The sequence below is a fragment of the Colletotrichum fructicola genome (genome assembly GCF_000319635.2).
Source record: "Colletotrichum fructicola Nara gc5 chromosome Unknown KSG_Nara_v1_contig05, whole genome shotgun sequence".
NCBI classification, from domain to species: Eukaryota; Fungi; Ascomycota; class Sordariomycetes; order Glomerellales; family Glomerellaceae; genus Colletotrichum; species Colletotrichum fructicola.
Window position 1 is genome coordinate 4,270,936 of NW_027094055.1, and position 14,491 is coordinate 4,285,426.

The following is a 14,491-nucleotide window of genomic DNA, read 5'->3' on the forward strand; positions in this document are numbered from 1 at the left end:
CTTTCATTTCACAGGGGGTACTCCCCATGCTGGGATACGTTCTCGTCGCCATTTTCGCCATCATTCGTCCGAATAGCAAAGCAGTATATTATGATTAAACATAGAAGATTTCCGCAAACTCTGTGAAACGTCACAATTGGGACGAAAATGATTGCTTTGTATGGCTATATTGATGATAATGGTTGAAGGTTCCGTTGATCCTATGGTGAACATGGCTATGGAAAAGAATGAAAGGGAAGATTTGGGGCGAAGCAAATGAAACAAGAGCTTGAAGCCAAGACACAGGGACCCGTAGACGATCCAAGTGAATGTCGAGGTGTGTTTACAGTTGTGTTGACATTTAAGCGTAGAGTGCCTTCTGAAGCCACAAACACCTTTCGTTAGCTGTCGTGTCACTAACAACACTCACGCCGCTGTTGTTGAATGCCAGCATGTCTGCGTTAGCGCCCGAGACTGGGAACTCAGGCAGGCCAAGCCCGTTGGGGTTACCGGACTTAACGAAGTTGACAATGTAGCTCTGCAGCGTACGAGCGATATCCACAATGACAGGCCCAAGACTGCCAACATAAATACCTCCTTCCACCTCATCTGGGCCATTGTAGAAAGCGTAAGGGAAATCAGAACCGTGAACACCTGGGTGCACTCGGAACTCGTAGTTGTAGGTGTTGTTCCCGAATGCCCGAGCCAGGTAGTTGGCGTTGCATGCGAAACCCAGCTCGGCAACATAGAGCACGGTGCGATTGACACCCGGTTCCGGGTAGAGTTCGTCGACAATGTAGCTGACGACAGGCTCCTCTGTCGTGGGCCATGCATCGCGGATCATCGCGGCCATTTGGTCGTCGGTTTCGACGGAGGGTGGGGAGAAGTTCGCGCCCTCGTTGGCGGCGTGGCCCGTCATAACTGAGACGTTGTGATCAAACTCGCCCTTGAGCAGAGAAATTCCGGGCAATGCCGGCACGAGACCTCCGTCAATGACGGGACCATAGGTTGTTGAAATCCATTTGGATGAACCGACTGCCTTAGCGTTGGCGAAGATGACTTCCTCGGTTGATGAATTCTGTGCCTCCTCAACAGTAGTGACGTTGAGAAACTGCAGGAAACTGTTCGTAGAGTTCTCTTGCTCATACTGAGAGGTGACAGGGATCCAACCGGCCGACAGGGGAATTGCCCTCGCAAAAGGGGCAGTTTTCAACCCTCCATATGCCGTGATATGATGCACGATGCTTCCTCCTCCCGCAGATCCTGTGGCTCACGGTCAGCATTCGAACGGATTCTCCCAGCAGTCGTATTCGATGAAGTCACCAACCCCCCATAATGGTCACCTGCTCAGGGTCCCCTCCAAACAAGTGGATGTGTTCTTGGACCCATTCCAGGGCGAGCCTCTGGTCCTGGAGACCAGCGTTTGATACTCCACCAGAAGCTTGCAATGATGGCCCAGCAAGCCATCCAAGTGCTCCTAGTCGGTAGTTGATGCTCACGTAGATAATGCCGGGACTTCCGTCGGCCTGGCTAGCTCGAATGAGGCCGGTCGGGTCGGCACTGTTGTCGTAGATCTTGTTCCCAACAGCGTATGCGCCTCCGTGAATCCTGAAAGCTTTCATTAGATACGTTGCTCAGATAACTTTCAATCCTTTACACATACTCACCATACTAGAACAGGCACCCCTTTGTATCCAGTCGCAGACGTACCATTCTTGGCACTCTCGAACACTTTCTTGGGAACAACAACATCCAGGAAGAGGCAATCCTCAGTCGTGTGGTTGTTTGGGTTAGCCCACGGAGCGGGCCATTCCCTCTGCTCCCGGGCAGTACGCGCTATTTCTTCGGCATTGGTGTAGTTGAAAGTTGCCTGGTTGCCTGCAGCGTATGCTGAAACGAATTGTTGAGTAATAGCAAACCACTCGGGCATCGCCTGTGGACAAATACGTCCTTGCTCGCCGGTTTGGATTTCGGGATCGCGTCCAGTCGGAGGCTGCGGTGCGCGAAAGCGGAGAGAACCTGTAGGAGCCTGAGCGTAGCGGATATTGGTGAAGTTCAGGATGCCAGTTGTCTCCTATGCCAGTCTTAGCAGAGTTCTGCGGGTAGACAATAATTGTGTGAGGGGTGTTGCAAGCCATACGTTGCAAGAGATAGCCTGGTGGACTTCATAACCGAGGTCAACAGTTGCCAGGCGACTGGACGCATGAGAGGGCGTAGGCAGAGCAGCAAGAAAGCTGCAAACGAGCGGCAAAAAGAACATGATCGCAAAGAAATATTGGTTGGCTGCAGGACAATGGCCGATTCAATCATAAGCTATCCAGAGTAGGTCGCAAACAAGTCTTGGTAACTCAAAGTCTTATATGCGTTGGATTCAGAGCCAGGAATCTTCGATAGAACGAAGAGCTACCCAGGCGAACGTACCTCGGAAGGATATGACACCATGAACTGCCAAGTCATGAGGTTACTGCTGCAATGTCACAACCCGCAGCTCGATAAATTGCGGTACTTGGCGGTCGCCCCACAGGGCGTATTCAGAGCGTATTCGACGGCCGACTTCCTCATCAGGATTGCGGGGAGCGTATTCAAGAGCGTATTCAGAAAGGTAAAGAGCCCTTACCCTTGCTTCTTAATTCTGACAGCGAAAAACGGGATGATTTCCATTAAAGGCAACAATCCAGTGGAGCCTGGAGCCACTGTTGGCCGTTGCCGCCAGCTTCCTATGCTGGGCCAATTTAAGCTTGTCGTCCTAATGACATTCAGGGTCTTTGTCTAGGCTGCATGTAGTGCCATAAATCAAGGAGTACCAAAGATCAATCGGTCTGTAGATAGGTTATGGGGCCGACTTGGCAGAGTCTACAAAATAGAAACTCGTATCCTTTCACGTACCGGCGGCACATGTTTCCACAGCTAAAGGCGTATTTGAATATGAAATGCGTATTGACTACAATGCGTAGCTCGGAAGGCAATGATAAACAATGATAAGTACCTAAAATATCTCATCCTCTCGCTTTTCAGCCTCGCACTAGACGTAGGTCGAATCGACCACAGCAAGAGCAGCTAAATTCATAATTCCGACCATGTCAGACTGCAGATACCAATCTCTTTTTGCATACGCGCCGTCAATGGCTGCTGCTGCCTTCTTCACTTCCGCCTTTGGCTTGTCTGCCGTTCTTCACCTTGGCCAGGCAGTATACTTCAAGACATGGTGCATGATACCGCTGGTCGTTGGAGCCTTTTGTAAGTCTGTTGTTATGAGCATGTTTTAGATGATACTGACTGTAGCCACTTAGTTGAGACAGTAGGCTACATCATGCGATGTCTCTCCGCGAGCGAAGACTTTGGCTGCTGGAGTCTGCCTCCTTTCATTATTCACTCGATCCTTGTTCTCGTTGCACCAGCCGTCATCGCAGCCTCAGTCTATATGCTGCTTGAGAAAATCATTCGGCTTGCCGAGGGCGACTCGTATTCTATTCTCTCCCCGCGCTGGATAACCCGCATCTTCGTGGCTGGCGATGTGGCATCTTTCGTGATACAATCATACGGTTAGTTAAACTTCCGGCGAGGAGATGCATCGCATGATACTGACTCTGTCTAATCGGTACAGGGGGAAGCATGGTCTCAAAGCCAACCGCGACGGAGTCGTCAAAGAAAGCAGGCCAACAAATTGTCCTCGCCGGTTTGGTAGTACAAGTGGCCTTTGGTGTGCTCTTCACTATCGTTGCCGGAGTCTTCCACCGGCGCATTTGTAAGGCCTTCACTGCCGCAGGTGTCTCGCAAGAGATCCACTGGCTGATGACGCTCTACGGCGTCATGGTACTAGTCACTATTCGCAACATCTTTCGCATCGCTGAGCACTCTAGCGGCCAGGACTCTTCCCTGATTAAGAATGAATATCTGCCGTATCTCTTCGATGCTACCCCGATTTTATTGGCGTTACTTTGGTTCAACGGGTACCATCCTTACAAGATGAAGAAAACCGCGCCGTTTGGCTATCCGTTGACGAGCACTGCCAGTTGAACGAGCCGTTTGTCAATACCAAACAACAATGGTGTCTGGCGGCATTGGCTCTGATTCATGATATGCCTCGGAACTGGATGTCGCGATATCATTTCGATTTCCATAGCTAATAGATTTTCTGTCGTTTCTCGTTTCACAAATATATCGCCAACAACATTCAATTCTCGTACAGAACTCCTGTCGGCATCGGGCGAAGTTCAGCTGGCTGCAGCTCTCAGTGGGCGGCTCAGCCACTATTACATCCTTGTCGATCCCCACAAACACGGGTTCTTTGCCCAACTCGCAAACATTTAGTGCCTTGGCGAGGCAAGTCTGTCACTGCGAATAGTGCCCTGAGAGCCTACAAGAATTCGGTCTGCCCCCTACATGGCTCTAACAACAGCAACATGCTGCGATGGCAATGCCGCGACTCCTAAGCAGTCGTGCTTCTGCTTCCTCTAGACCTTTGCAGCCGACCTGAGCGAAACATCTTCAGACTAATAGAATGACCCGGACGGAAAGTAACGACAATGGCGCGTTCATGGGGAGCAAAGGCATCCGGCGGTCTCACCAGAAATCGCGTGGCGGCTGTAGTTTTTGCAAGCGACGCAGAATCAAGGTGAGTTGGAGGTAATACCTCTTCCTGACGAAACGCGGCGAGAACTCGAGACTTAATTCAATCATAGTGCGATGAAAGAAAACCGAGCTGCACCAACTGCGTCAAGAGGTCGCTGTGGTGCAGCCTGAACACCACTCCGTCGCCCGCGTCAACGCCAGAGCACGCAGCTCAAGCTACTACTGTCTTTGAGCCTCTGCCTGGCAATCAGGCTACGGAGGAGTTCGATGAATCTGCTTTCACTCTAGTCGTTCAGGACCTTCAACTGTTCCACCATTTCTGCTCCATCACGTCCACGACCTTCGGCCCAACTCCACATGTGCAGCAATTTTGGAGTATCACAGTGGCCCAGATGTCTTTCTCTCACCCCTTTCTCCTGCGAGCGATCCTTGCCATCGGTGGCTTGCACATGAACCATCTCAGACAAACCAGCAGCGAGGCCTCGGGCTGGTACAAGACCAAGGCCACAGCCCATTGGCAAGCCGCGGTCCGACTTGCAACCCCGAGACTTGCTGCGATAGACGCAGAATCCTGCGATCCGCTGTTCATCTTCGCCATGCTCTCATGCCTCCAGACGTTCGCCCTGGGTCCTCAGCCGGGAAACTTCCTGCTCTTCACCGACGACTCTGGGATGGAATGGCCCATCTTCTTCCGCGGGTTGAGAACGGTTGCTGAGGCATCTGTCCTCTTTGGCATGACGGAGCCCGCCAGACCGCTGGCTTTCATGTACGGCATCGCCAAGCTGAACCTCGAAACGCTGCCTCGGGATGAGCCCGTGACGTCCTGGGGAACGGCATTGAGAAATCTCCGTCAGATCATGATGAATGAGGTGTCTGGCGAAGAAGAGAGGGCAGTGTACCAAGATGCTCTATACCGCCTTCGCGCCGGGTTCGCAGCCGTATTTGGGGACAGCGATACGGTCAGAGGAGCAAACTCGCAGGTGGTTTTTGCCTGGCTTTACCATGTCTCGGAAGATTTCGTTGGCCGACTGCAAGCGCGGCAGAATCTGGCACTGGTATTCTTTGCATATTTCGCGGTATTGATCAAGCAAATTGATGGCGTCTGGATGATCAAGGGCTGGCCCGACCATTTGATAGCCGGTATCTACCACACTCTGGTACCGGCGACGCGACTCTGGATTCGATGGCCGATGGAAAGGATAGGATGGTTTCCACCACCGTAGTAGGCCCTCATCTGCACCAGTGCCCTCCGATATACCGGGTTTCACGGACGAAACTGCGGAGGTTCTGCCCCGGGCAGAAGATCATTCAATGACCGACGTACGTCTGACGACACGTCGAAAGTCACCATCGGATGCCACTAGCGGAACAAAAACGCCATGTTTTGCGCCCTGGTGCTTCGTCGCCATAGGGCTTAGTACGCGGGGGAAACGGTACTGTGTCGTAGCATCACGCTGTGCGACGCGACGGACGGACTTGACATGAACGCGTCATCGACAGAACCGCCGTTTCTGGGCAAGCCAAGTAAGACAGTGACATCGATAATGATTCATGCGGCTCAACGCCTTCCCATATAAGCCGTTGAACAGAGGACCAAGCCAATTATTTCGTGTCGGGATGAAATCATTCAGCATAACCGTCTACAAATGCGCTCGGCGCGAATTCCAATCAGCGTCTTGAGGCGGAATAAGTTAATAGACTTACTACCTTCAAGAACCTCAATTGCGCCGCTTCACACTGCACCTGCATCAATAAAATCCAGCAAGATTGCAACAACTACGAGATCATTACACTATACTCGTCCCGTGAACATTCCCGTAATGGAGACCATCAAGGTAACAAGACCGCTGCATCTGCCCGTCAGCCCTGACACATTTACAGAACACCATCGCCGAGAATTTTGGTGGCAGCACCGCCGCCAGCCTCGGTTCTCACCAGTTCAGTCTGGACGACTGCCCCGACCTCACGTCAAAGATTGCTGTGGTGACGGGCGGCAGCGAGGGCACTGGGTACGGCGTCACCCACACTCTCCTGAAGCACAACATCGCCAAGCTCTACATCCTTTCCGTTTCCAAGGAAGTCGTGGAGGGCGCCCAGGATGCCATCGCCAAGGACCTCGGCACCGAGAAGGCGAACCGCACCAAGTGGTTCCAGTGCGACATGTCGGACTGGAAGCGCGTCAAGGAGGTCGCGGAGGCGATCAAGAACGACGCCGACCGCCTCGACATCCTCGTCAACAACGCTGGCCGCGGCATCATGAGCTTTGAGCTGACGGACTACGGTGTGGACAGGCACATGGCTCTTAACCACATGGGCCATGTGGTATTGACAAGTCACCTGCTGCCGCTGATTAAGGAGACGGCGGAGAAGGGCAACGTGGTTCGCATTGTGAACCAGGCAAGCAACGCACATCAGGCTGCGCCGAGCGATGTCAAGTTTGAGAGCTTGGAGGAGCTTAACAAGGACCTGGGTCCGAATGGGCAGTATGGACGCAGCAAGCTTGCGAACATTCTATACGCGCGGTACTTTGCGAGGAAGGTGACGCAGAACGGGCATCCGAATGTGCTGATGAATGCGACGCATCCTGGTTTCGTGAGCACGAAGATGAGCAAGGAGGATATCTTTGAGCCGTGAGTATCTCCCTTCGGCCCTTGAGTACAGCATCTGACTGTGACAGATATCCCTTGGGAGGCTACGCGATGGCTGTTGGCATGGAACCGTTTAAGAAGAGCCAGTGGGAAGGTGCCGTCTCTGCTGTATTCGCAGCTACGGCAATCAAGGAATCTGGCCAGTACATTTGTCCGCCTGCAATCCCCGAGGCAGGCAACAAGCTGGCGCAGGATGAGAAACTAGCGGATCAGTTGATGGAGTTGACACGCAAGATCATCACAGAGAAGACGAGAAGTCAGTCTGTTGACAAGGGTTGCCCCATGGATGACCTTGTGTTGCACTAAGACCTTCAGTGGCTCTTACATCCAACAAGACTTATAGAAATGAACCTTGTATTATCAAAATGCTGTCGCTTGCTACCTGTGAAATAGTGACCCCTCCCTCTTATTCTGATTTACATCTCCTTCCAATCCAAACCCACACCTCACCTCATTAGGCGACCAGACCGGACTGCTCTGCTGGGGGTATCTTCCATCTGTGCCCGAGGGGCTCATGGCATTCTGATTCATAACGCCGTACCCAATCTTCAATTCCTTCACATCCTTCGGTACATCGCCGCGATCCCGATCGGGACCTTCCCACTTCACCTTCTCCAACGCAGGTCCGCGCGTGGCGGCGACGATGCTCGAGAAGCGCGTATTGCGCAGCACCCCGCCGTTCTCCCGAATCGCCAGCGCGCCCGCTGCCACACACGACATGGCGAGGAATATTGCAATCGCGTAGACGATCCACAGGTCGCGCGCGTGGTAGCTGTACAAGTTCGCCATCCGCGAGCGCTGGCAGCCGTACATGTATGATGACCTATTGCCGGGACCGCCGCCTTCGAGGAGCTGGCCCGTCATCTCGCTGGGCTGAGCCGCCCAGACGACCGGCACGAACTGGGGCATGGAGAAGATGGAGAGGATGAGGTCCTCGTAGAAACCTTGCACCATCTCCATGAGGTTCTCGTGGGGGAAGTAGTTGTTCCGCGGGTCGAGGAGCTTCGTCTGAATCGCGTCGGTGTTGGTTACGGGGTTGACGAGCGCTTTGTCAGTCTGGACGGTGCCGTTGAGGAACTTGCGGAGCATGAAGCCGAGGGAGTGGTATGCTGCTGTGCGGCGGTAGTTCGCGACGTCAGTCGGAAGGATGTAGTTTGATGTAGGGGTGGCGGTGACGTTGTCCGCCGTGCCGTCGTCTGCGTCGACGTGGGGGATGTATGTTGTATTGATGATGGGGCGGAGAAACTTGCTCTTCTTCATGTAGGCTGACTGTGTTGCGTCTGTGTAGTTGAAGACGGCTGTGTAGTCGGTCTCATAGTGCTCACATGCAAAGATCTTGGGAGTGAAGTCGACGTCGGTTCCGCCCGAAGATGTGTTTCCCTTTACGACGTGGCCGATCCAGATGATCGGCTCTGTCCGGAAGGCTCCCATGTGCTCCGGGTATGGCGGGTCCATCTTCGGGATACCGCCAATGTCGACGTCTTTCATCTGTGTCGTCGAGTACTCTCCGCCACTCGTGAATGCATAATAGGCGAAGGTTCCGTTAGGAAGGAGGATATCGGTGCCGAATGGCGACGTCGCTTGGCCCGACTGTTGGGTGAGATTCGTAGGTTTCGAGCCAACGCCGCTGGCCAGCTGTGTGCACTTGTACCCGGGAGCGATGAACTGGATTTCAAAGGTGCAGTTCCAACCCTTACTGCAGACTTCAACAGAGGCGTTCTTCCGCGATACAACTTCCTGGAAGTAAGCGCCAAGGGTCGCTGTCTGTTGAAAGTTGGGGCTAGGCCCGGTGTAGTAGTCGAACCATCCCGGAGGATCCTCATCAGACGGCTTAGTTGTGTTCCAGAATGACAGCGGCATCTCGTAGAGTCCGTCGATGCGGACGGGCTTGCGCCAGTCAGCAGTCTCTTCCATGGCGAAGTTCAAGCTGCGGACGCCAGGGCACGTGGCATTCTGGATCGTGACTTCGGGTTGCACAAGAAGCGTGTTGGCCGTTAGAATGACGACCAACGGAGACAGCCTTTAAAATCATTAGCCACCCATGACATGAAAATGGAGCCGTTGGAGATGAATCTTACCAGACAAACAGCGCAAGGGCAGCCGTAGCCTTGGCGCCCTTGAGAAATTCCCAATTCAAGAACGCGATGAGGTTCTCAGTGGCCGCGAACATTGAATCCAGCGCGGCGATGCTCAGTATTCTCGATCTCACCGTTGCCCAGATGCGCTGTTGAAACGCCGATATCACGGCGGCGCCCAAACTTGCTTTGGCCATGAATGCAAGGATCGTCCCGTACCGAAGCATCCGCACCTGGTCATCCGCTGGGTGGCCGTCAAGAGACGCATAGAACGCGTGGTGCCCGACTGCGAAGCAGATGCCAACTACAAGCCAGAGGTACATGTTCCATGATGAGTGCCAAAAGCCGCAAGTCGGCTTCCGCATGCGAAAAGATCTCACGGGCTCATTCGGCGGTCCTAGATGATTCGCTGCGACGTATGGAGGCGGCTGCGGAGGCATTTGCTGCTGGTGGTATGCATGCTGTTGCTGTTGGTACTGTTGCTGTTGCTGTTGTTGTTGTGCCCCTGAGAACCCATAGCCATCATACCCAGGCTCCTGGGCGTTGTGGAGCAGCGCCGCACTCGCATCTTGGCGTTGGTCGTGATGGTGTGCGAGGTCGTCGTGAGTTTCTTGGCCTCGGATCAGTGGATCGGCGTCGTAGTGCGCCGATCCGCTTAGCGAGCTCAGGTCGATGCCATGCGTGTCCATCGGGCCTCCCGTCGCTGCGTTCGTCGTGTCATGAATGTTGGTCTCAGAGTCGGAGTCCTTCGTCGCTGGGACGGGTCTTTGTGGGATGGACGCGGAGTGTCTTTGTTGCTGTTGCCATCCCATCTCCGTAGTCTCCTGTGATGACATTGAAGGAAGAAAAAGCTGCCCAGAGGCAGAGGAGGAGGGGCTGCCAAGGGCCACACCCGCCTCGCTCTCACAAGCTGGAGATCAAAATGAGACGGAGGATCGCGCTAGCTTCGCTGGTGCAGCTTCTGCTGGCGCTGGGTAGGATGTGCCGAGCGGCAACGTCTTGTTTGGATTTGGAGGGGGTGGGCGGGCAGGATGCGAGATGGAGCTGATCTGCTGGAATTTTTCCCTTTTCAAGGTAAGACACGCCCTTGCATGTGCTACCAGGCAACGAGAGAATGCCACAGTTCCCACAGCTGTCCACGCGGCTGGGATTCGGGGCCTGGTTCAATCTGAGGGCCTAGACTCAGTCCTGCAAATCGTGGCGGTGTTGTGGTATATTTTGGTTCTTGGTTGTGCTGGGGGGGCTGAATCAACGTAAAATGCCAACCTGCGGCCCCGGATTCGGCGCAGACGCGGTTCGGTGCGGCGGGATGGGAAGTGCCTCACTTCTTTGAGTGTATTTGACTCGGGCTCCAACCGTGTTCTTGGCTCGAACAAGCTTTGCTGCGGCCGGTTCAAAGTCTGGGAGAGCAGCTGAACGCCGTGTGCTCCGGTCCGTGGAACGGTGATCGGCGCTTGGATGACGGAGACATGCCCAAATGGTTGCTACACAGAAGAGATAAAAGATTGGCAGAGTCACGATGTTCTTTTTTTTTCAGGGACCTGTGGATCATTATGTACAACAGGGATGAGAGCTCCCTCCCCGTCAAATAAATAATTAAGGCAAAATAAAAACTTAACGCGACCCCTGGTCTCCAGGTCCAGCCCCTATTTTTCCCGCTCCTTTGGTTCACAGGCGGAGACTGAGAGGGTGAGAGAGGGGCCCAGCATTTCGTCCATTTTCGCTGACAGCGTGGACGCGCTAAGACGTGGCTGGAGGTCTGTTTTCGGGGAAGCTTCGCCTAGCTGAATCGTCCAGCTGGAGCCAATCGCGTGGCGTTCATGGAGAGATGTTGGACGAAGGATTCCTCGCTTCAGGCTGTACAAGCAGGAATATCGATGCAGGTGAGATTGGTCGGCTGACTGCGCGGCACGTTCAGCCGAACGGGATAACGGGAGAGGGCACATACAGATTGCTCCGTGCCGCCGTTGGGACGTCCCGCGGTTACGGAGCGGCCTCCGAGCATGCGCCGTGCCACGCTACCCCGGCAACTTGAAAGGCTATTAGGATGGTCCCTTGTTGAACTTAGCTTTCTGCTGTGGTCCCTTGCTTCATAAGAGAAGAGACCTTCAAAATGTCTCAGCTTGCTTCAATTGATAACAAAGATAAACTAATGTAAGGATTGCTTCCACCTCTTCAGGTTGAGTCGCTATCCACCTAGCATGTCACAGAAACCATCACAGCTCCAAGGGATCGACATCCGAACAAAGAATCTCTCGAGAGCGCTTTCGATGATCATCCGCCATTGAAAATGTTTGCCAATCATACGTCATTTTGTTTGCTCAATCACCAACACAAGCTGTACAGCTGCTGAAGACACACAAATCCCTGTAACAATCACCCAGTCTACAGTCCCGGTTCCACGAAAACCTGCAGGGCTCTACCAACACGGCCCCTCCATTCGACAGTCTTTTTTCCCAAGTCCAACTGCCGTCGCCCAGAAGCCGTTATCTGCCAATCACCATCGACTCAATGACCGTGTGAACCGTGTCTAGCGCACTCCAGCAAACATGGCAGACCCGGCCGGTAGCGACACACGGGTCTCCCGCCGGAATGGGGGTCAACCCCGCACAGTGGTGATGTCGCGTTAGAGACAGGCTGCTAAATTTGCCGAAGCTTTTTAGCTAGGGCGTTCTCCCCATCCTTAGGGTCCCCTTCTCTCTCTTCGATTTAACGTTTTGTTTGACATCCCATTAATCATCGTGCAGGAAGTGACGTGCTTCCATCCTCGGCCGGGCCCAAAATGCCGGGTCACGATGTCTTTGGAGCCTTTGAGGGCTTCAGTTCGATGGCGCCGTCAGCGATAGCTGTTGCGGGTGCGCTCGTCCTGCTGGCGGTGTGGTATTTCAGAACATGGTACCGCCTGAGGCACATTCCAGGCCCGACGCTCAACGCGATTTCGATTTTGCCGATGCAGCTCATGACTCGGGGAGGGAAGTTGAGCTTCATGTCGAAGGAGCTGGGTGACAAGTATGGTACGACTTAGATCATGGCCGTTTGTGGGAAGCCCTGTTGACAACATGTTTGCGTAGGCCCTTTGGTCCGCGTTGGTCCCAACGAGGTCCTTTTCGGGGATGCAGACACCTATCGCAAAATCTCAGCTGTTCGCTCAGACTTCACAAAGGGTCCATGGTATGAGCTGGCCAAGGTCGTCCCAGACCAGCACAGTCTCTTCTCAATGAGAGATGATGAGCAACGGAAAGAGTTGAGGGCAAAGCTGAGTGAAGGCGTTCGTCTAGCCTCATCTCCAAGCTCAGCGGGACAGTATTCTAATTATTCTTGCAGTATGCTGGTCGAGACAACGGCGGTTTCGAGCCCGGGGTAGACAAGATGGTCGCCCAATTCGTTGACCTCGTCGAATCCAAATACGTCTCTACAGCCACCGACTACCGGCCGATAGAATTCTCCCACAAGTCCCAGTACTTTGCGCTGGACGTCATCGGCCAGCTCGCATTCGGCGAGGCCCTGGGCTTCCTAGCAAACGATGAGGATCTCTGGGGTTATGTTTCGACGAACGACCAGGTCTTCCCGGCACTTGCACTCATGCTGAATATTCCGCATGTGGGCATCATGATGCAGCGTTGGCCATTTAGCAAGCTGCTGCCCTTCTCGAGTGACGAGTATGGCTTTGGCAAGCTGATGCAGTATGAGGGCTCCCCTTGAATTTGGGTTAGAGTTGGGCTAACTAGTCTGAAGTGTTGCTCAGCGATTGGCTGACAAGAAGATTGAGTCTGAGGAAGACTCAAAAGGGACCATGGTCCGACATCACCTGCGTAATGGGGTCACTTACAAAGAGCTCCTGGCGGAGATTTTTCTTGAGTTGTATGGCAACCACTTGCACAAGCAGAACAGTTCGCTGACGCCATGAGCATCGCCGGTTCAGACTCAACTGCCACATCTATCCGCATGACCATGCTCTGCCTCCTCAACACCCCCGCAACTCTAAACGGACTCCGCCGTGAGATCGACTCAGCAATTGCCCAGGGCCGGATTAGCTCGCCCATCACCGACACCGAGGCCCGCGATTTGCCCTATCTTCAAGCTGTGATAAAGGAAGGCATCCGCATGTACCCTCCTTCGACGGGTCTCAACTACAAGCAAGTCGCCAAAGGCGGGGCTGAGCTCTGCGGTTATTATCTCCCAGAAGGAACGCAATTAGGCGTCAACGTTCAGAAGTTGATGAGGTCTAAGGAGACCTTTGGTATTGACGCAGACGTGTTCCGCCCAGAAAGATGGCTCGAAGCCGCTGCCGATGAGGAACGATTCAAGGAAATGAGCGACGTCGTCGAGCTTGCCTTCGGTTATGGACGGTTTCAGTGTCTTGGAAAGACGATTGCATATATGGAGCTAAACAAGATCTTTGTCGAGGTGAGGAGATTCCGTCCGTCGTCTCGGGAGAATATCTGAGCTGACTTGGTCACACAGCTACTTCGGAGGTTCGACTTTGCGGTAGTCAAGCCTCAAGAGCCGCTGAACCTTTACGATGCGGCGTTTTGGGTTACGACCGACTTTTGGCTACGTGTTACTCGACGACCTGATATTGGTGCTTAGTTGATCACGACGAAGAGTTCGTAATGTGAGAGGCAGGGATGTAAAGTAGAAGATCATCGTACGAATCTCAGGCCTCAGAGACATAAGGCTCACGGCCAGATCTAATCTAGTTGTAATGTCATACCTAATGTCTCAAACAGGGAGAGGAAGCCGACGAAAAGTGCAAAACAAACAGAGAAGATGTGATAAAAAGGAGTCCTAGGTGCCACCGTAGCAGCCTGTCAAAAAGCAAAAGATAACGATGTCAATCGCTGACGGGAATTGAGCCCGACGTGGGGGTCGAACCCACAACCTTGAGATTAAGAGTCTCACGCTCTACCGATTGAGCTAGCCGGGCAGATGGGAACATCTGCCTTGATTGTTGGATGGGACGGCGCGGGAGCCGCTCAAGAAGGGCACGTCTGATGAAAATTTTTCATGTTGGTGTGGGCCACGGCGTTTCGGGTTCCACTCGGTCGGCGTGGCCGGTGCGGAGCTCCGGGGTGGTTCCGGGCCGGTGCGGGCTTTTTCGGGGTCCGTGTGTCCTTGGTGCGGGCTCGTGGCTCTGATCTGCCGGGAGAGCAGGCCGAAACATTAGCGTCGGGCAGGCGGGGTGGCCCCGGAGTATAGAACGGAGTGGGGACAGGG

General features: G+C 53.7%; 6 protein-coding genes across 6 annotated transcripts; 4 read left to right on the forward strand and 2 right to left on the reverse strand.

Annotated features, from left to right (window-relative positions):
• Positions 1-340: 340 nt before the first annotated feature.
• Positions 341-2,239, reverse strand: patB-4 (Carboxylesterase patB; the record flags this gene model as incomplete). Its single annotated transcript, XM_032019359.1, has 4 exons — positions 341-1,242; positions 1,307-1,587; positions 1,647-2,053; positions 2,120-2,239. 4 exons carry the CDS (start codon positions 2,237-2,239, stop codon positions 341-343), a joined length of 1,710 nt encoding a protein of 569 aa, XP_031883553.1.
• Positions 2,240-3,056: 817 nt separating this feature from the next.
• Positions 3,057-3,996, forward strand: RTM1-6 (Protein RTM1; the record flags this gene model as incomplete). Its single annotated transcript, XM_032019358.1, has 3 exons — positions 3,057-3,216; positions 3,270-3,521; positions 3,584-3,996. The coding sequence occupies 3 exons, from the start codon at positions 3,057-3,059 to the stop codon at positions 3,994-3,996; spliced, it is 825 nt and encodes a 274-aa protein (XP_031883552.1).
• A 484-nt stretch (positions 3,997-4,480) lies between these two features.
• CGGC5_v009924 (Sterol uptake control protein 2) lies at positions 4,481-5,774 on the forward strand (the record flags this gene model as incomplete). The annotated part of the gene is made up of 2 exons (XM_032019356.1): positions 4,481-4,594; positions 4,662-5,774. The coding sequence occupies 2 exons, from the start codon at positions 4,481-4,483 to the stop codon at positions 5,772-5,774; spliced, it is 1,227 nt and encodes a 408-aa protein (XP_031883714.1).
• Positions 5,775-6,371: 597 nt separating this feature from the next.
• On the forward strand, positions 6,372-7,505 carry CGGC5_v009925 (putative oxidoreductase bli-4; the record flags this gene model as incomplete). The annotated part of the gene is made up of 3 exons (XM_032019355.1): positions 6,372-6,386; positions 6,433-7,181; positions 7,229-7,505. The coding sequence occupies 3 exons, from the start codon at positions 6,372-6,374 to the stop codon at positions 7,503-7,505; spliced, it is 1,041 nt and encodes a 346-aa protein (XP_031883715.1).
• Positions 7,506-7,577: 72 nt separating this feature from the next.
• Positions 7,578-10,110, reverse strand: CGGC5_v009926 (uncharacterized protein; the record flags this gene model as incomplete). The annotated part of the gene is made up of 2 exons (XM_032019354.1): positions 7,578-9,219; positions 9,278-10,110. The coding sequence occupies 2 exons, from the start codon at positions 10,108-10,110 to the stop codon at positions 7,578-7,580; spliced, it is 2,475 nt and encodes an 824-aa protein (XP_031883712.1).
• Positions 10,111-12,056: 1,946 nt separating this feature from the next.
• CGGC5_v009927 (Cytochrome P450 monooxygenase lolP1) lies at positions 12,057-13,864 on the forward strand (the record flags this gene model as incomplete). Its single annotated transcript, XM_032019353.2, has 7 exons — positions 12,057-12,288; positions 12,346-12,542; positions 12,599-12,957; positions 13,010-13,135; positions 13,197-13,271; positions 13,309-13,681; positions 13,739-13,864. The coding sequence occupies 7 exons, from the start codon at positions 12,057-12,059 to the stop codon at positions 13,862-13,864; spliced, it is 1,488 nt and encodes a 495-aa protein (XP_031883713.2).
• Positions 13,865-14,491: the final 627 nt, after the last annotated feature.